Source organism: Carassius gibelio, chromosome A9, assembly GCF_023724105.1.
Source record: "Carassius gibelio isolate Cgi1373 ecotype wild population from Czech Republic chromosome A9, carGib1.2-hapl.c, whole genome shotgun sequence".
Classification (NCBI taxonomy): Eukaryota; Metazoa; Chordata; class Actinopteri; order Cypriniformes; family Cyprinidae; genus Carassius; species Carassius gibelio.
In genome coordinates, this window is record NC_068379.1 from 20,826,381 (window position 1) to 20,850,294 (window position 23,914).

The following is a 23,914-nucleotide window of genomic DNA, read 5'->3' on the forward strand; positions in this document are numbered from 1 at the left end:
ATTTAAGGGACGCCTATTTAATATGTGGACTAATCTTAATCGAAATATTGCTCTTTGTAAAGAATGATCATCAATGTTTCTTTTTTGCAGTCATTTTTAGTTCTGTATGTTCTTTCTGAATTACAGGAAACTGCAGATTCTGAAATCACCTGTAAAACTGTAGATGAAGAGTGGGCAGCGCTGGATAACTCACAGATAGTATGTGACTGTCTAATGTGTGAGTTGGTGTGTTTGTTTTTTATTTTTGATGGATGAAATCATTACATTTCCTCTCATGTTTTTTTCATGTTACAGAGGAGATTAGTTATTCTGGGATTTAGAGAAATGTGGCGCATTATACATTTTTAATTGCAGCAGCTGTTTGGACTCTTATATTGAATTGTGTGCTTGACAGGGATACTGATTAAATCAGACAAATCAAACCCACTATCACTCTTGTTATTTTTTTATTTTATTTTTTACCACAAATAGCTTTTTTTTTTTTTTTTTGCCACACATACCTGACCCCACAATGCATCTTCTTTGCGGACTCCATAAACCCAACAAATGAAAAGATCCCACTTAGTAAACAAGGAATCCCATCAGGTCCCTGCTTTTGAGGTCCTGATATCATACTTTGCGTAACATGGAATACAAATATTCCTTGCTGTCAACCTAATTAGGGGCACCAATCAAACGGAGACTGCTTTTTCGGTTGAGGTAACTGAATGTTTGTTCATGAGAGCTGATTGTGTTGTGCTCATTTGAATGTTGTTGTTGGGTGCATTAGTGTCATCGTATGACACTCTGATACAGGCCAGTGACAGATGCCCTGCTTTAGCCTGATCTCTCTCGGGAAGTCAATATGACAGCTCACATTTCCTCCCATCCTCAATCTCTCACTCAAATGATGAGCAGAAACTCCACTCAGCTTTTTGTCCATCTTAATATCTGTGCTTAAAGGGTTAGTTTTTTTAATTTCACGCAGAAATGAAAATTAGCCCATAAATGACTTACCTTGAAGTCATCCAAGATGTATATGACTTTCTTCTTTCATACAAATCCAGTCAATTATTTTAAAAATTGTCTTTGATCTCTGTCTTTGAAGTGATTATTACATTCTGAATATTGATATTTGTCTTACAAAAATGCATCTTAACCTTTTAAAGGCAACATTCATCCAAAAATTAAAATTCTGTCAAAATTTCTTTCTAGACCTGTGTTACTTTTGTTTACATTCTCCAAAATGCCAAATATTTTTAATTTTATTATTATAATTTTTTTGTCACCGAACTGACTTTTTTTAAAGTGTAAAAACAGTTAAAAGGTAAGTTAAAAAAGCTTTAATTGGAAAAACATGGGGGAGAGTAATTGAATCAGTGTTATTTCGTCTATATACAGTACTGTTGTAGAATTTATTAATATTTTCTAAATTATTTTTTCAGTTTTCAATTTAATTTTAGTTTAAGATTTGGTCACTTTGTTTTATATTCCTATTAAACTTTTTATTATATTTTATTATCATTTATTTTTATTTCTGTCTTAGTTTTAGAAATGTTACTACTTGAATTAATTAAGTTAGTTATCAGGACAATACACATTATACAATATTTATGTACAATGTTTGTTTTTTCATCTAATAATGTGTATATATATAGTGCCTACATATAGTTTTTATAATCTAATATTTAGATTTGATTTCAGCTTTATTTCAATTAACAAAATAATTTTTAATTGTTTAAATTCTATTGTTTTAGTGAAGAAAAACACTGGGCAGAACTATCTATTTAAACTTATAGGTGAACAAAAAAAATGGGTTGTATTTTTAAATGTGTCAGAAAATCTGTTTTGGAGGCTTAAAATGCGAAAGAAAAGCCAAATGGTTTGAGAGGAAGGAGCCACTCATATGAAACTTTGCGCTGGGTATTAGTGTGTTTATCAGCGTGTGTATTAATGTGCAGAAGTGAGATTAGGGGGGTGGGTAGCGAGCGTGCCAACGGGAGACCACAGGTGTGTGTTTGCGCTTCACCCCACTGAATTCTGGGTAATAACAGGCATTGGTGCACCTGCGTCCTGTGCCGCCCCCTCTCTTTCACCTCTAATGGCCCCTAATCACAGTGCCATCAGGCCCTAATACCCCAGCAGCAGTGCCCTGGCAGCTGCCACCTCTCCCCTGGCAGAGAGCTGTCAATCTCAGTTAATCTGCTCTCCGTCCATCACCCTCCATTCTGTGTCTAACCGCTCAGTTTCCATTTAAGACACACAACATCAAAAGTCCATAAATCTCCAGAGCCAAACCGAGACTAGATGTGTATTTGATGTCATGCAATCCCGTAGTGTTGCAAACCATTTTTTTCCAGAATGTTTTTGTCACTTAATATGAGTCCCTGGCACAATTTAAAAAGCATTAACGAGGGCTGATACAACAAACAGAATCAAACTATTTGTCAAAAATGCCACACACAGACCTGCTCGCACACATTGATGTAAACACAAAACAACACAGGGACACTGCATACAGCCACAACCTCACAGCTCTCCATCACAAGGAGTGCGACATCTAAACCTTTCCCACAGAAACAATGATGCCTTTTATTGTGTCCGCTTAAAGCCCTTGGCCACATGGGCCCCTTGAGTTTCCTCACATGCACTTCTTCTGTGGTTTGATAATTACAAACAGACAGCACAGTGTTAGAAAGTTTAGATGATGCTTTGGTGGGCCAGTATTTATTCAAAGGTGTATACTTTACTCATTCCCAAGAGATGCCCACTCACCCGGAGGCTCTGACCTGATTATCATGTTCACCCGTCAAACTGAAGAAGTTGCTGGGATCCTTCCGAAGTGTTCGTATCAGCGTACCATAGATCACGTACCATTTTCACTATACAAATTGTTGCAAAGCAGCTTCACAGAAAACGAAAGTTTCAATATTACATTCAGGAGTAGCTAGTCAGTGGTGACTATGTCAGTGTGATGTCTATATGGCAGATATGTATAGAAAAACAAATCATGAAGTTAGTTAATGACATGTATTCAAACAAATTGGAAACATTATTCACAGCAATGATATATGTAATGATCAAACTTTTAGGAAAAAGTTGTAGTTTTGCATGTTAGTTAAGGGCTGGCATCATCTGATGTCATCGGAGGGGTTGTTTGGTCATCTCAGATCTTCCTAATGGCTGGATCCAGACTAAAGCTTGTGTAATTTCTATAGTTATCTTGGGACTCCCATCCTGTGGCAGAAACAGAGAAGCAAATAAACAAAAGTTAGCAGAGCTGCTGTTCAAACCAAGCAAAGAATTATAATTTGCATTTGATCAGAAATAACTGGAGTACACGTTTATGAGATACATTATATGAATGCTTGGCTAAAGAGATGTGTCTTTAATTAAGACTTAAACAGAGAGAGTGTGTTTGAACCATGCTATTCCAGAGTTTGGGAGCCAAATGTGAAAAAGCTCTACCTCTTTTAGTGGACTTTGCTATCCTAGATTCTACCAAATGTCCGGTTTTGCGACTTTAAGGAGCATGACGGATTGCAGCGTTATAGAAGATTGGTTAGGTATGCTGGAGCTAAATCATTTATGGCCTTAAGTAAGTAGTACTTGACTAGAGGTCATGAATTCATAAACTAGCTTTTCTGTATCGGAAACAGGTGATATGTTCATAGATTGATGTTTCCAAGGTGTAAGAATGCTGTTTTTGTAATAAGTGAAATATGACTTTCAAAAGACAAATTGCTGTCTAATATAACACCCAAGTTTTTGACTGTAGAGGAAGTAACAGTACATCACTCTAAAGGCAAATGGTTATCTGAGAGATTCTGTGTACTGTTTTTTTTTTTTGTCTAATAAGTAATATATTTTCCAAATTTAAAAGGAGAAAATTATTGGTCATCCAATCTTTTGAATTTTTTTTACACACTCAGTTAGCTTAGATCATTTAGAAGTTTGATCTGGTCCAACTGAAATATATAGTTGAGTATCATCAGCATAACAATAGAAAAAACTCATCCCATATTTTCTAATAATATTACCAAGGGGCAACAAATATATTGAAAAAAGCAGAGAGCCTAAGACAGATCCTTGTGGCACTCCATATTTTAGTGGCATTAATTGAGATGATTTCCCATTTAAATAAAACAAAGTGGTAACGGTATCTAAACCATGTTAAAGCCTGCCCTTGAATACCTGTAGTTTTGTAATCAAGCTATGAGTATGTTATGATCTAGTGTCAAATGCAATACTAAAATCAAGTAAATCTTAATGAAATGCAGCATTGGTCTGACGCAAGAAGCAATTCATTTGTAATTTTAACAAGTGCAGTGTCTGTGCTATGATGGGGCCTGAAACCTTACTGAATTTATTCATAAATATCATTTATTATATATATATATATATATATATATATATATATATATATATATATATATATATATATATATATATATATATATATATATATATATAAAATAAAATAACATTTGCAGAAAGGAGCACAATTGAGCAGACACAAATGTTTCAGAAATGCCAGAAATGGAAGATTTGAAATGGGTCCACAATCTGTCAGTTTAATAGTATCTGGTTGTGGTTTCTTAATATGAGGCTTATTAATAACCGCCAGTTATTCGTCATGCCGGGATGTTACCTAGATACAACAATATTTTAATAATATTGAGAAGATTCTGCTAAAGGTAACAGTTCTTTCAGTAATTTGGTGGGTACAGGATCTAATAAATATTTTGTTTGTTGTTTGTTGGTGTAGATGCAGTGATAAGTTTTTTTTTTTCAGCCCTTCCTGTCCTATAATTGTAAAGCACGGACATTTTTCATTGAGTATGATGAATGAAGCTGAATTTGTTACATTTGTTATTTATATTTCTGATGCTAACTATTTTATCGGTGAAGAAGTTTATAAAGTCATTACTAACTGCTCATAGAAGTCATTACTACTAAATTGCTCATGTACTGTAAGTGGCTTTATCAGTTGTAAGATGTCACAGACACTCTGGCAGTAAACCTCATTGCTAGTCTCACAGCTTATTCTATCCAATAACTGCTATCTTAGACATGAAGAGACCATCTGACACGTAAAGGGACCATTCAAAGATAGTTTTCAGATTATGACCCGCAGTCTTAAATTGTACAGAATAAATAATATAGGCCTACCTATAAATAAATAAATACATAGATCTAAATAAATACCTAAAACATTCATATGTATAAACAACACATATAAATATAAATATGGAATACATCTACATAACTAGAACTTTTACAATCCAATCACAAAGATATTTCAATCAGAAGAACAAACAACAAATAAGGGGGTGTTTGTGTAGAGGCTTCAGTTATATGTTCATCTTACTATCCATTGTGCTCATATTGTATATCATTTTTCAAAAATAATAATAATAAAATGTATTAAATTGCTATGTTATGTGGTTATGTAGATGCTATGAGATACATTTTTTTTTTTTTGTTTTTTTTTTTTTTAAAGAGCTTGATTCCCATAACTGTCTTGTTTTTCTCAAGTCTCTAATATGGGTAGCATTCTTTCCACTGGGGGATGTACATAGTATTTGAGGACTCCAATGTTCAAGCAAAGTGCAAGTGCTTGGAATCATTTTTTGCATATTTTTATGAAGACTTATATGACACCTCTAAGACTGCACTTATATTCTTATCATTTGGTATTGGATGGTATGCATACATTTATAGAACGCTGCCCTATTGATATGTGATAAAGAGTACACACAGATGGCCATTAAAATGATTCATACAGATTTTATTGACGTCAGAGAGGAAGAGACAGTGAATGTATGAGCAGAGAAAGAGAGAGAAAGATCCAGGTCGCCAAAGCAATCAGCTGGGACTAAAATGCATCAGCCAGAAAACAAACTGGGCCACACATCCCTCTCTGGGTGGTCTGGCTCCACTGCACTCATAGAATGAGCGCTGATGCTTTTTCAGCGGATGCAACTACAAATCCTGCCAGGGACCACGGGTTTATAGCTACACCCCTCCAGCTCCTGGCGTTCTCGCTATGACTGAAAAAATCCTCTTGCTAATGACATACAGGCCTGGACCTAGTGGGGGAGAAAGGGTTAAAGCAAGCCAATTGAGCGAATAATAAATTCAATTTAGGAGATTGGAGGGCTGGTGTGGAATGAAAACCAGAGGACACCACTGCAAGAAGGGAACCATGGAAAGGAGGGAAGCCTGGCAGGTGGCCAGAAAGAGGACTCTGAGCTCAGCTGTGGCTTTAGTGTCAAGGGCTACGTGTGGTTAAGGGACTGATGGGGTTTCACATAAAGCAATTCTTATCTTTGCACAGATAATGATAACAAAAATTGTCACATATGCTGAGGCAATTTAGTGGAGTGAAATGCGAGTGAAAGTTTATCACTTGTATGTAAATGTGCATTTCATACCCCACAATAAGCCCAAGAGAGCACACAATAGAATGAATGCAAAAAAGCCTTCAGCAAACAGGTTGTAAAATGCAATAATGTGTGGAATTATTGATGCAGGAATCTTTCCTCAGTGTAGTTCTTGTTTATTGTGTTTGAATGTCAGGTTTTGTTTCAGTTGGGACAAAACTGATATTTTGAATAATGTCTGATTCTAATGAATTTACTTATGAAAGTCTGATTTATAGAAACACTTCAGACAGACATCGAAGCAATCTGATGGAATATTACTCACTAGATTGCAGTATCAAGTGATTTATTTATTTAAATGATCCTAAATGGCATGAAACAGTAACATTTCATATTATGTTTTTTTTTAAAGATTGCTTTAATGTACAAGTGAAACTGTATTTTGTTTCTTTCCACTCATTTGTCTCCACTTCTAATCCCTCTGCTCAAAACAACTTAGCATTGTGCATTAATCACAGCTTTCTTTTAACTTCTGTAACCGTAATGTGAACTAAGGAAAAAGTAATTTGACTTGTGGACCACCCAGTTTAGTCAACAGTCTGCAGGTAGAACAAACCCACATGCAATAGTTCCATTTCCTTGAATGCACTTTATTTAAACAACAGCATAAAAAAAAAAAAAAAAACTTTGTCATACAAACAAAGAAGCCAAATGATGCACATAAGTTAATTATCACTTAGTGATAATGACAATGCATTCGATTGACAAGGAATTTAGAAGTGGCAATCCTGATTCACATTGTAGGCGTTTGTGAGTATGAAACAATGAAAATTATGTGATCATCTAATTTTGTAATCCCAAAGCAAAAAAACTGGAGCATTGTTTTCAGTTCAGAGGCACGGTATGACGAACTTAAGCATTAGCAAGATTAACAAAACATCCTTCCTCAGAAATCCATGGGGTATTGAAAATAATTCTAATCATTTTATTTATTTATTTATTGGTTAAGGAAATTCCTGTTTATATGTAAATTTCTTATTTATATGATAAATGATAATACTCAGGTTTTCTAAATCTAATTGTCTAAATAATGAATGTAAAAACAAGAAAGTGGCCTTAGAGGCCTTCAGCTTTTCCATTCAAATCCTTTGACAGTCAATGTAATGTTAGAGTGGCTTTGTAGACGACCAGATACCAAACAAATGGCTAAACTAAAGAGTCCAACCAAGCCTTCGTCTTAACCACAACACTTCTCAGACATGCCACTCTGGGATTCTGCTGCCTCTCATGGAACTAGCCTCTCCACAAGGAGACATGATCGCTTCCACTTAACCTCGACACCACAGCATGGGAGACAACGATTACTTTCCCGCCTGGTGAACGAGAAAATGAGGGAACAGATAGGATGGTACGGAAACTGAAAAGACAGAATGAAAATGAAAGACATGGATAATTAGGCAGTGACCTTGACCTAGTGCTCATCAGGGACTCTTGGAATCTTCTTTGTTTCTCCTCGCCATCACACTTGTCACTAACTCTGACAAAGACGGAGAGGAGGTGGTGATGGAGGAGAAGAAGTGCGTGGTTGTTCGCTCCCACTGAGTGGTAAGCCACCCCCATGGTAGGTTAAACACCAGTCTAGGACACACAGACACATGTGCACATGCTTTCATCATTTATGAGGATAATTTGGGATGTGTATGGGGATGGACTCATCAGAAGTGCTTGTCTCCAGCTGATCTAGACTCAGCAGGGTGGCGGGATTTGGAGATGATGTTCGGAGAATAACCAAAGGGGAGGTGTAGGCCTCCGAAACGAAATGATTGGCAGGCTTAAGTAAGGTGTAGATCAAGAAATCAAACACTACCGTGTTATTAAAGACCTTTTGCAAAACCTACAGGTATCCAAGATTTCACAGTGTAGATTGTGTGTCTTGTCATTCAATAGCTCTTTCCATTATCAAATGCAACATATGATATTTTTACCATTTTTACCATTTCCTGTAAAATACAAAGAGAGAATGACGATATGTAAATGTAACTAACATTAAAGGGTTTTAATGACTAGTAAGAGATTGAAATAACCTGAGATACTGTGGACTGTTGTTGGTGAACATGAAGAAAAATCACATAATCAAACAAACAGCAAGAGTGAAATTGAAATGAGCCAATGATGCAGATGGGTAAATAGGACAGAAAATGTTAGAAGTTCAGTCTCTCTGGAGAGGTGAGCAGAAGAGAAGCACAACTTAGTCTAAGGTTGCCTAAAATGTCAACAGTTGTAGGTATAACCCACATCAGGCTATTTTGCCACAAACAAATGGACACTGTGCCTATGTGAAAAAGTCAGGATGCTCAAAGTAATTGCAAAGACCACATCAGCATTTTTACACATTAAAGATTCTAAACAAAACATTTCCATTTGTAATAGACAAAACATGGACATAGACCACAATTTACATTTGTTTGACACAAAAATAGTTTAAGGGTTAGCATAAGGTTAACAACAATATTTTGTCTATTTCCCGTGAAAGAGCAAGTAGCAGCTGATTCTTAAAAACAAATCAGAACCCTGGATACGAGTGTTGCCACGGTGTCATGGATGATTTGCAATAGGTGGCCATGTTGCCTCAAGTGACACTGATCAAAGTTTAAATCAGAATGCTTGCTGAGTTCTGACTGGCTCAAAAGAAGGATTGTCATCTTATGCACAAAAAGATCATATAAATTCCACTGATTCCTCTTATTTCTTTTGTTTTAATATTCAACATCTCATCTGCCAAGTGCTGTTCTCTTTGGAAAAGCACATAATGCTGATATATCACATGATTCACTCAACTTAACTTCAGTAACTGCTTCCAATTCATTCCTCTCTGTTTTGGCAGTGTTACTTTCTTTCAAAACGTCTCTCATTACCAAAACATCTGCTGCGAGCCAAAAGCTGATATTAGACCATGAAAATAGAACTAAAAATAACAGCAAGAACAACCATAATAACAATAATAACAATAACAACAATAATAATTGAGGGTGAAGATAGCAATAAATAGTGCTGTGGAGTTGGGTGTGGGCAAGTGTGGTCAAATCAGGACATTATGGGCATCAGTCAGTAAAAGAGAAAGCAGTGGGAGGTGATGGAAGAAAGAAGGACTACCGCACTTTCACACAAGCACAGTTGCTGGAAATGGTTCTTCTCCACTAGGCTCGAGGCAGATGCAGTTAGACTGCACCCTCGCTATTGTCCTTCTGTCCATAGCAGTCAGTCCTCCGGCCAATTATGTTTTATTCTTACTGTCTTTTAAATGTAGAGAGAGCAAAACTGGAATGAAACCTTCAGTCTAAACATATCTGTATAAAGCAAACCTTCAACCACTGGACAGGAGTAACTGATTGCACAGTCTGTATTGGGTGTGCATGGGTGGTGGGGGTAAAAGAGTGATTTCTTGAACTGTGTGGGACTGCTTGGAATGACGGTTGTGGTTGGGAAGGATGGCATAGTCTTCAAAAGCGCCACTGGGCTAACTGTGGACCTTTCAGCACACCACATGTTTATAGTAGTGTTCCTGGGCTGGGCTTATGTGTAGACCCAAGATCTCATCTGTACCTCCAACTCAACCAACCACTTTAGCAGTCAAGCACAGCTCTCAGCTGGTGACCACCAGAATGCCCCATCATGGAGGGGAAGATGCGGACAGCCACAGCCGCCCACTAGGCTCCCTGATCGGACAGCAGTGATGTTGTTGGTGTCCTATAGGAGATCACTGGCTCATCTAAAGCACTGTCCCTGCCATTTTAACCCTGTAGAGATAAAGAGGGGGCATGTATAGTGGTATTTTGCGAGAGACCCCCTGCTCTCAGATTAGAAATGAAACACAAAGACTGGCCTTCTTGACATTCTTAGCATGCAAGTTTGAATGCTTGAGACATCTTGGGGGTGATCTTGAGTTAGTTTGATTATTTACATCTAGAAAATGAATGCTTCCCAGCTAACCAAATTATTTCCTTGTAGTACGCCACAGGGATTGCTTCCGTACCATGCCACCCATGTAAGTAACTTGTGAGGTATGAGGCCAGAAGTAGAAACAAAAACAAAACTTTACTTGCCACCTTAATCAAAATGCAGATCTTGTCTGGTTTGGTTTGCCTTTTACAGGTCTTCAGAGGACACTGTGTCTTTGTCAAAAAGTTTCTAAGCTGTCCGCAACACTCTCTCATCCACTACAGAATAGTTGTAAGTGCTCACTCCTTGCCTTTCCCCACCTACAGTATAGTCTTTGTTGAGAAGGTTTTATCTCTGATATTCTGCTTGATCTCGGGGACTTGGGGAAGAACCACATGGGGGCAGGGAGCTGGGTCTGGCTGATCCCAGAGGCAGGCTTTTGTCTTTATTCTCATCCAGGCCTGATGAAACAGCTGGAGTTGAAACAGAGTTGGCTGCTCTGGCTGGTGCATTTTCATGCCCACTGTACATCTCCTCGTGGCCATCTTCACTGGATTCCGCATCCTCTGAACTGGAGAGCAGCTCCTCATCACGATATTCAGCAACATCTACACCGCCGCCCTCAGATCCAAGCTCCTTTAGTCGGCCATGATGCTTCACATGATAACGCTGATTCTGGAAGAACTTAACAATAGTGTGTTTGGGCAGATCTAACTGGGCTGAAAGGGTGTGGATAGCTTCCTGGTCAGGGTAGAGGCCCACATCTTGGATAAAACTTTGTAAGATGCCTAATGCCTCCAGAGAGATCTTGGTGCGCGAGCGAGGTTTTTTTGTGATGTTGCAAACCACTCCACTGTTGCCTGAACCTGCATTAGCTTGAGGGTTCTCTTCGGGTCCAGAACTGGGAACAGGTTCTTCTCGGATGGGAGAGTGGTCCTTCAGTGGCTGCATGGGCTGTCTGTGAAGTGCCTGGTAAGAAAGTTGAAAAGTTATTAGCTGGGTGAGTGATCTCTTTCCTAAACTTATAAACAAGCATTAGCAGTATGGTATAATTGAAAAACTGCTCCAAAGTATCTTTTCAATGAATGTCTCTTGGAGCTGATATGTATGTGATCTCACATATAAATCCAATCAGACTGTTCCAGGCTATAAATGTTTAACTATGTATAGTGTACACATAATTCCAACAAGATTAAATATCTTGTCACTGCATCATGTTTTGAGACCATCAAGGCAAATAAAAGCATCTGAACTGACACATCAACCGCATGAAACTCAACAGAGGAAGAAGCTGAACAAATACACATCAAAACCAAGATAAATGACATCAAAAGAATCTGAATTATGAATAAATGTGTTTTGAAAAAAAAAAAAAAAAACATTTGAAGTATAGTGGTAAGTTGGTTTCATCTGTCATTTTGACAGGGATAAATTCCATCCCTGTTAGCACAGACTAGTGGCTGCTAAATTTAACAATAATGCAAAAACACAGCAAGAAATGACACTTTTGATTGTGACATGAGACGTGACATTGTTTTCACATGCTATTGTCTTATAAAAACACAGTATAATCATTAGCATTTTCCAACAAGTTAGCAGACTAACAGAAGAACTACACTATTGTTTTTGTTTTTTTTTTAAAAACCCTCAATATATGTTTCTGTATAAATCTGCCAATTTCTTCTACAGTGGGCACTGGGGGACAGAGTATAAAAAAGTGGTAAAATAGGATTAGGAGTAAATAGCAGATAGACTATTTACTTAGAGGAAAAGAATAGGTATCTGGAAAGCGCTGATACAAGAGAAGGTGCAGTGCATCACAGCTGAGCTATCGAAGTCGGTGGCGCTGTCCTGCTGAGTTTATGACCAGGGTGGGGTGCCCAGTGCCTCCACACTGGAATGCTAAGCTATAAATCTGCGGTGCATTAAAATTAAAGGACCTACATAAAGATAATAGTCATGCGCCTCTCTCTCGCTCCTGCTCTCTCTCTATTCCCTAAATAATAACAGGGTATTTTTAAATAATATTGAGGGCAGGCCAGACCATGAAATTGCTCCGATTTCACTTGTGGGGGCTGTTTTGGGCTGGCGCTTTACAGGAAGTGTGTAGGTTTATTCTTTTTCTTCTCTATTTCTCCATAATGTATTACTTTCCATGTCTCAGAGAAACAAACAGAGGCCACAAGAAAGGACAAGAAAAAGAAATGTCAAAGAAGTTTGAAGATGGTGAATAACTAGACTGACCACAAGGCATAACAGTGCAAAATACCCGTTAGCTTAGCTAAAGAGACCACACACACACACACATTCACAAACCCATTCATCCTGTATATGTTTGCTTGTTATGTATATTATTCTATGAAATTCTGGGAACAATTTAGGTATGTTCCAAAGACATATCCAAAATGCACAGCTCAAACATTAAATAACGACTTGGCACATTTATGGTACATGCCATTGTTTTGGCATCCTATCAGATATTTTCAAATTCAGAGATGAAGTGAGTCCTCCAACAGCCCATTCAGAGTAAAGGGCCTAATATTCCTGTTTCTGTGCTCTAATGGTTGATGTTAATGAAGAGCCTTTCTGCCGAGCCAGAGGAGTGACTCCATTTCAAAACCCTGCTTTAGTAATAAAGCCAACCTCCGATTTCCTCCACCATCCAATTTATTCACCTACTCAGTTCTTAAACAACGTCTTCTCAACCACAAGAGTCACATTTGGACACAGAGCCATTTTTCCCTGCATGCCTTACTTAAAAAAAAAAAAAATCATCTCCATCGCTTCTTTTCTAATTCCAAGCTGGGACAGGTCTGTGAGTTCACTGCATTAAGAAAATCTAATTTTTTTCCTCTTTTAACACAAATTAAGGCAAATTATGCTGAAGAAGTATGAAAGAATTATAGAACATAAAAAATTCAGTTGATTCTTAATGAGGACCGACCCTCATGGGGATGGAGGCAGGAATAAAAGGGGGCTGTGTTGCCACTGGAGACGCCATTAACAGGCAGATAAATATGTAATGATGAGAAAAACACTTTTCTGTTGGTTTGCTTGTGCATGACTTCACCTTCTCCAATTATCTCGTGCATCATAATTTTCCTTCCCCACATTGCAGTACCTCAGGAATGGGTGAGTCATATACGTGCATGTGTGCATGTTTGTGTTTTGATATTTTTTTGTGAATGTGTAGAGATTAGGCAGTTCACAAAATTAAAAGATATTTACTCATGCATTAATCACTATTAGTATGTAAGCTTGTTACTGCCTCAGAGAAAAAAAATATAATTTAATTTGATCTCAAAATGTACATTTTTGTTTTGGCAAATGTGACATCTCCCAATGTAACTTTAAATTGCACAACTGTGACTGTTTTTCAATACTGACCTTATTTTTTTTTAACTTGATCTTACAATTATCTTACTCCCCCTACCCCAGCACTCAAATGGGGTCCCATTCCACATGGCAGGGTCTGCAGCATCCAATTTCGCAAAGACAAAGGCGAAATTATTCATAAGAAATGTCTTGCCAAATGAGCAATGGGAGGCACTTAAGACCGACCATACACATGCACTGCAGAAACAGTGTGCAGACGACATGGGACCAGGTCAGCCATCTACATGTAGAAAGTGTAAGTGTATCCCTAAGGTGGGGTGAGCTGTACCCAGGGGCTCACATGGACCTGTCATAGAGTGCTTAAAAAAAGAAAAAGAAAAAAAGGAAAGAATATTGCAAGATTCTTTTTTCAAAAATTCTCTATAAAACTTAAAAAAAAAAAAAAAATTATGCTCATTATTTATGCTCAAACGTCTTCTCTCCAGGTCAAAACCTATTCTTAATGGGTAAAGACAAGATAAACTTTTAATATTATTAAAATTGTCTTACTGCACCTTGTCTTATGAGAGCACACAAATCACGTTTTATTTTGTTTGACACGTGAATGTTACCGAAGTTCCTGGTTAAGACCAAAGGGGGACTTGTTCTGGATTATTGAGTGATGTTTGGTGATCTTATAAAGGTTAGGTAAATACATCACTGAATTATGTTGGTCACAATGAGGTGGTATCTGCTAAATAAACCGTATACATGTGCTGCATGTGTGTTCATTCATTAAGATGCTCATGTCTGCATAAGCAGCTGGGTGGCAGGCAGGCTGGAACCGAGGGGGCTGCTGGGTATTTTGATAAGAGTAAAGACCCTCATTACTACTACTCCTATTACTACTACTACTATTACCAAAAAAAAAAAAAAAAAAAAAAAAAAAGAAATATGGACACAAATGCGCAAACATTTAATGTTTGGCCTTTTCATGTTGACACTTCTTGCAATATTGCAATTTATGCATTTATTTTATTGTATTTTTATTATTTATTTTATTATGTATGTATGTGCTCTGTATGATATAAACAGAATCTAAATAAATAGAATTGTCAGTTGTTAGACATGTTCAACTGTACATTCTTAGTCTACATTCACTGTCAATAAAAGTCTCAAAAAGCTCCACAGTATTACATTACATAAAAAAAACTAAATCAAAAAGAAAATGTTTTATAATATGTATATTATAATGTTCTCATTTAATATTACACCCATATTTTTTTCAATTAAAGATAACAGTATGAATATAAATATAACTATACGTACCCAATATGATATAAACATAATACAAATAAATAAATAAATAAATAGAAAAAGTGCCTGGTACAGATACTTTTAGCAACACGGTGCTTTAGGAAATGCACTGACTATCCTCAACATATGTATGCTTTTATGATCAATATTGCACAAGAGTTCATGGTCAAAGCTGTGTGGAGTTACTAAAGAGACTTACTGTAGTGAAGTCCCTTGAGTCCTTACACGTGTGTGTATGTGCATATGTGTGTGTGTTCCTTCTCTTCCTGTAATTATTAATATCAGGGCTGTGGTGGCACTGTCTGTCAGGGTGTGTCCTAATGGGGCATTTCCTTCTACGCCCAAAACACATAAATGAGTATATTTACACACACACACATGCTGCCAGCAGACTGTTTATTCCACTGACATAAAATAGAAAGTGAGCTAGAGAGAAACAGACATAATGGGCTAAGACAGTAACTAAAAGCCATTCTGTCATAATTTTTTTAGAATTTAATCTTAATACAGCTGCTCAACTTAAGTTAATAAACGTTAATAAACAGCAATCATTGTGAGTGAATTAAACTGCAATGCTTTACTGGCAGGGTGAGAAAGAAGAGTAGGTTAAAAGAATGTGGAAAGCATTGATCCAAGTGTTTGTAGATTTATGTGTATGTCGTTTGTGTGGGCAAGTATTTACATATAAGAATTAGTGTGTAGATATGTGTTTGTATACCGTGTATGAATGCATGTCTATGTTAATACTGGTAAAGTGTTTGTCCACAGTCTTTACTATAATGACCCCAGCTGGAATAGAGGAAAGTCCATTTAATCAGTAGCATGTTATTTGGAATTCTGTGTGTGTGTGTGTCCGTTTGTGTGTGTGTGTGTGTGTGTGTGTGTGTGTGAGAGAGAGAGAGAGAGAGAGATTAAAAAGGTTGGGGTGTGTTGGGTTATTAGATGTTGGCAGGAATGCTGCATGAATGATGCTGATATTAAACCTGAAACCTCAAAGAAGTGTTCACAATGAACAAATTTATATGATTTCAAGAGAAGTATGCTTAAAACATTTTTGCAGAGCTCAAAATAATTTTTCCTCTTTCTTCTAAGTCTTATGCAGTTTTTCAAATTATTTTTTCTTTTAATTTTAATTTTAATCAAGGTTTTTTGTACAAAACACCCTCTCTGTTAGAATTAAACCAACATTTTTAATGGACAAAAACTGAAATAGAAATAATTTTAAAAATGTAAATAAATTAATAGAAATAAATAGGTAAATGACATGTTACTGGACCATTCTTCATCGGAGTCAACCTTCTTTGTGTTTAACAGGGCCTTTTTCAGTGCTGTGCCTTTAAAGGGATAGTTCACTCAAAAAAATAAATTCTCCCATCGTTTACTCACCCTCCACTTTTTCCAAACCTGCACAAGCTTTTTTTTTCTGCTGAATACAAAAGAAGATATTTTGAAGAATGTTTGGGGAGCGATCAGTTGAATGTAGCAATTGACTTCCATAGTATATTTTTTTTCTATCATGGATGTCAGTGGCTTCCGTCAACTGTTTGGCCACCAACATTCTTCAGAATATCTTCTTTTGCATTGAAAATAATAATAAAAAATATGTACAGGTTTGGAACAACTTGAGGGACAAACTCTATGCAAATCCCGGCCTTTCTGGAGCGGGAAGAATCAGGGAACATTTCATTTCTTATAATATGACCAGCTTGCAGTTAAAACGTCATATAAAATTGTTTTCTTTTGCCACACATTTCTGTATGCAATATGCAAGTATGCAATTTGATGTTTCATAAACTCACCTGAGGGTCAGCGGGTAAGTGTAGTACAGTGTGAAGCCGTTCACTGTGGTGATGGCGGGACTCTTCCTCATACACCAGATCCCTGTCCGCTTGTGCAAGGCTCAGAAACCTCCGGATAGTACACAGATTCTCCCAGAGTGTCCTGTTCTCCGGGCTGGGACTCTCTTTCCAGCGAAGCAGCTCACAAAGCCATCCCTTGTAGAAGGGACGAGGTTTCATTACACATTTTGTTTTGCTGAAGGAATGTTTCCAACAATAACACTAAATAGTAACAATATATGCCTTGCCTGCTTAGTTCATTACCCACTAAAGTGTCAACTCTTCCATTTTTGGGGCCTTTATGTCACTTTAACAGGGGGACATGATCGACAGAATGGGAAGTGAAGCAAGTCACCCCTTGTCCATGTTTATTTCATGACTGTAAAGTTACAGTAAACAACTACCACCACAAAGCATCACAAGTGCACTGAAGGAGCTGAGAGTGTGTGAAAGAGAGAGTTAAATGGTGGGAGATTAGGAAGATTTGATTATCTCTGCTAGACTAGGCCAGTCTATGACACCAGCTGTTGTGTGCAGCCAACCACTTCCAGCACACATTGTTAATGACCTGAGCATCTCTCTCTCTCTTTCCTTCTCCCTCAGCTCCTACTGGCCAGCTGCAGCAGATGGGCGCGTTCAGCCGTGACCCCCCCCACCCGACCCCAGACCTGTGAGACCTAACCGCATCTGTCTCACCCACTCTCACACACACACACACACACACACACACACAGATGAGCACTTTGCTGACACATACACACAAACACGCAAAGACTGCTCAAATGCATGCCACTAGATGAGGTGTCTGCACCTGCAAAGCCATCCCACAATAACGTAATAAGTTCCTTAGTAAAGCAAGAAGCAGAGATTGAGGCTCTCTTAGGCTATTATATGGTAAGAATTAGGCACAGCTGGGAGTGGGATTATATTTGACTAAATCAGTTATCCCTCTTTGATTTAAATGAGACAGAGACAACCAAATGGTCCAAAAGCTTTAAGAAATGTATTTATCAACTCTCTGAATTGAATGCCATGTTTATCCAGTTTATGTTAAAGAATGGGATTGTTGTTGTCCTTTGCACTAACAAAGGTATGTGGCAAGGGTCCAACATTTTTTCCCATAGCAGTCAATGGCAGGTGAATTGGGAAATTTTAACATCCATATACACACATCTCTGATTCCTTTTTCTGTTATAAAATATTTTTTAAAAGTCATTTATTTATGTGATGGCAAAGCCGTATTTTCAGCAGTCACTACTCCAGTCTTCAGTGTCACATGAAATCATTATATTATACTGATTAGGAAATTGATAATTTGGTGAATAGAAATTTGAATGAACAGCATTTACTTGAAATACATATGCATTTATATGAGGAAAACAGAAACCCTTTTTCGTTGCGACTGCATTATCCTTAAGAAATAAACGATGTACAAATCCGGCGTCAAACTGGGCCTTGTTTGTAAAACAAGCATCTTCGAAATGCAGGGAACAAACACAATCACTTGCACAACACTGTTGATGCTCTGTAAAAATAAACTCCATACACTGGTCCCTTAATGCTGTTTTTTTTTGGTAATCTGTGCAGGGTTGTCTCGCGGGCAACCAAAAACACACTCCTTTTGTGACATTTCGCGATGCTCTCGCTCTGTGAATGTCTCTGCTCTGCTATACGGGAGCGCGCGCTCTTCCGGCAGAAGTGCCCTTAGGACCCATATAAGGAAATTCCGCTCCATCTAACGTCACACAGAGCCATACTCGAAAAAAACTTTCCGAAACTTGTGACAAACCGGAAGGAGTATTTTGGGAACAGAAATACTCCTTCAAATGTACAACTTAATTTTTGAAACTTTGTCCATGTTTAGCATGGGAATCCAACTCTTTAACAGTGTAAAAAACTCAGTATGGATGAAATAGCATTTCACCCCCCCTTTAAGTTAGAAAATGTTAAGAGTTTTTCAAGGCCTCAATAACATTGCCTATTACACTTCCTTGCCTTATAGTTCTAGTGACAGAATTCTGCATTCTTTATAAAGATGTCTGGGAACAGGTGTCAATGTAAATGGTATGAGGAAAGAAGTCAGATCAATCTATGGATCACTGGATGCACGTCTGTATCACAACAAAGGCCACGACTCATGGGAGAGATTGGCTAAGGCACTGAAAGAAAGAGTGAGATTCTTTGGCAGGATCTGGAACGGTAAGTGAGAGATAAATAAATGTAAGGCATCTGTTGATGTTGATGTTTTTGTTTAGCAACTGCAGAGACGCGCCAGAATCAGATACAACAGTCTGCACATACGGACACCGTTACTTCCTCTACACTGACTGAGGAAAGAACATCTTTTTAACATCGTTTTAGAAAAAAACTAATCACTTTAAAAACTAAGTGTCTCAAATATGCTGTGCCTTAATATTTCAAGCACCTAGAAATATTTAATATTTATATTTATATGAATTATAAAATAATTAATAACTTATTTGCATTTATTATTCTTTATAATAAAAGGATCTCTCAAGAAGCCAAAGAATCTTATTTTTACTGTTAGCATACACTTCTTAAATGTATTAAATATATTATTAATAATTATCACAATAAAATACCAAGTTGTTTTAATTCTCCTGTACACTGAAATAAAATGCAAACCCGTATGCAAAATGTACTTGAATAGTAGGAAACAAAATTATTAGGTTTTTTGTGTATTTTCAGTGTAAAATAGTTTACATAGATGAAGCTAGTTTAGAATTTGTATTTGTATAGTTTAGTATTGCCATTATGTTAAGTCCATTATGGATGGATGGAAATGTGTCCAGTTTATTAACAATAATGAAAAAAAAAACATTCTTACTTGGCTCTTGTTGGCTGCCACCTTGGCGAAAAGCGCCTGAGACACTTTTGCCCGTTTCATCTCCTGCTGGATTTCATCATAAATGGCTGAGGTGATGTTAACCAGCGTCTCCAGTTTCAGGGGAAGGTCAGGGTTAGGACCAGAAGTTTTGGACTGTGAGGGTCCAGCGGTAAAAGCAACAAAGACAAATTGGTTAGATAAATATTCATAATTACTAGAGAGAGTACACTATGAGATAACATTCATGAATTACATTTTAGACCCTTGTTCATACCAGCAATGTACAGTACTGAGATTCTAGCAGATAAATCATTAAAGCATCCTATTAGTAAACTCTTTTTAGTATGTGTTTGAAGTATGGTGTATTGATTTTTTAGAGTGGTGTGTTTTCTCATTCAATGTTTGAAGTTTCCCTGCAGGCACAGACAAGTAATCTCACATTCCCCAGTAAAAACGATTGCGAGATAAACATATACAGACATAATAGTAATGATAATACACAACCACATTCCCTAAGACCAAAGAATGGGAACTTTGTTCTCATATCAGAAAGATTTTTTTTATCATCAGCATGAATTCATTTACAATGGTCCTGAGGTTGAAAGCAGCTGTATTCAAATGATTCATACAAACATTCTAGAAAGTCCACACACCAGGTTCCAGGTCATTTAATATAAACATGCCATGACAAGAGCAGAGCCATGCTTTCCTGCATTTGACATTTAAGAGAATCAAGGGCAAGAACTTGTGGACTCGATGTTTTAATGGGTGTTTTAATGGGTGTGAACCATTTAATCTTCAACAAACATATATATATATATATATATGTATATAAGTTTTGTGCGTACAGTTGATCTCAGAGGTCTCGGATGAGGTACACTCTATGAGGAAATGAAATGAGTGTTGATGTAATCCTCACCGAGTTTGTGATTTTGGTCTTATTCTTCCAAATAGATGCCCACGCGTCAGGGGTTAACTGTTCATCGAAGCTGCGCTCCCACACTTTCTGCATTGGGAGGTATGGGGTGAAGTTAGAAGAAGGTAGCAGTCAGGTTTTAGCTTTGTCCCTTAGCGGGCACTGTCTTGAAAGGGAGTTTGGTTGTTTCAGGGTGTTATCCATATTATTGTTGTCAATGTCAATATGTATTAATATTCAAAGACAAGATATAATTTACATTTACTAGAAAAATTGCATAACATTGTGCGCTTTATTTAAAGATGTGAGGATCGAAACATTTGATCTTTGTTGTTGTCTTAAAGGTGCTGTATGTAAGTTTTTGACTTTACTAAAGCATAAAAATACCATAATATGTTTGCAGATATTTAGGAAACATGCTAAGTTACCATACTTGTTTATCTGAAAAACAATGCTACTGTCAGTTATTCTCCTTTGAAAATGTGTGTTCGGGGCCGGAATGCCGATCTTTGTTTTGGTTTGTGAAACCGGCCCACTGACAGTTTACCCAATTGTATTTCGGCACCCTGGGTTGCCAGTTGGTGGAAAACATTGCATTTTTCATTTAAATCATTGTCAAGTGTGGTCGTTCCTTTTGCCGTCGTCAATTTGGCAACCTGCGTGTGCCTCAAGTCTGAGAGGCTGTGTGAAAAAAAAAAACCCTCTCCAATAATCTGAATTTGGACTGTAACGCCTAGTTCAACCACTCAGTGTCAATCCTACATACAGCACCTTTAAAGCTGGAAGACTACATGACATTAGTTGCCGTGAGTCACAGTGATATTGAAAGTGATATTTTGAGCCAGTTTTACAACTCATATTGTTTTCATTTGTCATGCTTCTCCTATCAAAGAAGTGCATGTTTCTGCGTGAGTTTGTTGAGTTCAGAATGACTTAAAGTCTGGTAGTGTGTGATCCTTAGTTGTTTAGTGTATGATGCACTGTTTCTTTTCTTTTTTCGGCAAGTGTATGACGGCAAGTACTTTAAAATATCTTAACTTAAGGTTTTAAAAGTTGTGTAGCGTATTCCAGCGTTTACTAAACTTCAGTGTTCTTTAGTAAAGTTCTTGTTTTTGTTTTTTTTTACTTAGCTTTATAACATCCTGATACTGATTACAAAGAAAACAACATAGTGTAAGCCAAACTTAACAAGTAAACAGATCACATGAATCCAGACCGAAACAAAAGCAATCTCATAGGCCTACAAATAAACAATTCAGAATCAGACACAACACAAGTTTTCAGGTATTTCTACACCCAGTCAAACATACAAACAAAAGCAGCAACAGGGAAAAGAGATGTTTAGGGGGCTGAACATAGTCAGGGGTGAGAAAGTGGGGTACCTGAGAGAGGCGGGGGACACCAGGGCTGGGGTTTGTGCTTTGCGGCAGACTCACAGGGGGGTTCATGCTGCGCTCTCGCTCTTCCTGGTAAATCCGGTCCCTTTCACTCTCAGGTAAGTTCAGGAAGTTTTGCATCGCTTTGAGGTTTACTAGCAAGGACTGAGAGGCTGAGCGTGGGTCCTCCTCTTTTCGCAAAATCTCTGACAACAGGCCCTGGTGAACACACATAAAGACACACGTGAGCACAGAGGAAGAGATTTGTGTAAGGCTCATTTTCTTGAAACACTTCCATCTAGTTACATCACCTGCACCATGTAAGTATCCACCCACTCTTTAACTGACTGTGCACTATGTTGGATGTAATTGGACATAATTTAGACCTGCAGTGACTCTGTGAATTCACCAGGTGTGTTTGCTGCCAGGAGGGTGTATGAGAGGATACAACCTCTGGATACTAGAGTTATCACGCTGACATGCTTAAAGCAACTCACATACCTGAAACCTCCAACAGAATGGCTTTGACACCTTTATGCCTTGTTAAGTTCAATGCCAAATTAAACATGCATTAGTTCTGTTTTTTACATGGTCTGATTTCTACATATGACCTGTGTTTGGAATAGTTACTAGCAAATTCACCCCGTCTATTTCTAAATGCATGCTATTGATTTTATTGTAAACAATTTATTCATGTATATGTTTCACATAAAAAAAAAAAAAGTCCTTGCAATTGACTGCCCAATCCAATCAACTGGATATAAGTCACAAGAAGAAAAGATCTCTCAATACTTCAGTTATATGACAATTTTAAATGGTATTACAAATTAAGAAATTTAAAAATTTAAAATTAAAACTATAACATTTTAAAATCAATTACAAATAAAATGTTCATATTATTTTTAATTTAATGGAAAAAAAAATACAGTTTGGTGAATGGTAAAGCAAATACATTTGCTTTGGCATTAACTGAGCTAAATTCACACTTACCAAAGTTACCTTACCTTACCTAAGGCATGTTTAAATCATTTATTTAAATATTACTTTTGCAAGCATTTTTTTGTTAGGTATAACTTACAGAAATTGAATGTCCAAATAAAGAGTGCATTAAAATCATTGCAATATTCACAGTGTTACATAACTTACAAATATCATTACAAATACATCATGAACATTTAATACATCGCCATGCCATAGTGACTGGTATGTTCTGAAGAGGCTCTTTGCTACTATATATGGTGTAGTGTCTCCTTTCTCAATTTTTTTTCTTTGAACCTTTGGACCATTAAGTGAATAACAAATTCTCCACCATGCAGTCTGTACTTTACCTGTGTACGGTTGAAGGCAACTCGAGCGAACACTGCCTGTGAAACACTAGCCCTTTTCAGCTCGTCTCGCACCTGCTGGTAGATATCAGAGGAGACTTCCGCAGATGAGGAGTTGGACCCGGGCTCTCCAGGGCAACCGGACTTGCTAGGCCGCGGGATGGGTGGGTGATTGAGAAACTGTTGGTTAAGAGCCTGCGGATGCTGATGCAGGAGGCGGCTGACGGCCAGCTGCTGGTTGATAAGATGAGCCATGGCTAATTGCTGCCTCACCAGCTGTGGACTGAGCTGGGGTGAGAGAAGTCCCCCAGGTGCAGAAAAAAGAGGTTGCATGGTCGCAGGCGAAGGTGGAGGAGGCACCTGAGCCCGTAGCGGAGGACTGTGATGGAGCTGTCCGTGAGATGACGGAGTTTGTGGCTGCCCTTGTGATGGAGGCTGAGACTGGGCTGAATTCTGAAGTTCTCCAGAGCCACTTTTCACCAGAGAGCCGGCACTGTTCAAGTGACCAAGCTGCGCCAGACCAGCCAGGTGAGAGGGCGGACGCTGGGCTAGGACACAGAAGTCAGTGAGACTGTCCCTTTCAACTGTGGAGGGACAGAGATGCGTATGAGCCTCTAGAACACACTCTCTAGTATTCTTCTAGACAAATCAAAGACAATCTTTTACCCAAATAAA

At 37.7% G+C, this 23,914-nt stretch overlaps 1 protein-coding gene across 5 annotated transcripts in view; it reads right to left on the reverse strand.

Annotated features, from left to right (window-relative positions):
• Positions 1–5,755: 5,755 nt before the first annotated feature.
• The window catches only part of satb2 (SATB homeobox 2), a 52,186-nt gene continuing 34,027 nt past the window's right edge, over positions 5,756–23,914 (reverse strand). For 4 of the 5 annotated variants that reach the window (XM_052606291.1, XM_052606292.1, XM_052606293.1 and 1 more), the window contains exons 8-13: positions 23,243–23,823; positions 21,921–22,133; positions 20,542–20,628; positions 19,623–19,775; positions 16,736–16,930; positions 5,756–11,273 (exon numbers count right to left, since the gene is read on the reverse strand). In XM_052606291.1, the coding sequence (XP_052462251.1) occupies positions 10,653–11,273; positions 16,736–16,930; positions 19,623–19,775; positions 20,542–20,628; positions 21,921–22,133; positions 23,243–23,823 (1,850 nt within the window). In that variant the 3' untranslated portion in view covers positions 5,756–10,652. The remainder of the gene's footprint in view (positions 11,274–16,735; positions 16,931–19,622; positions 19,776–20,541; positions 20,629–21,920; positions 22,134–23,242; positions 23,824–23,914) is intronic. The other variant, XM_052606294.1, reaches the window with a different exon arrangement.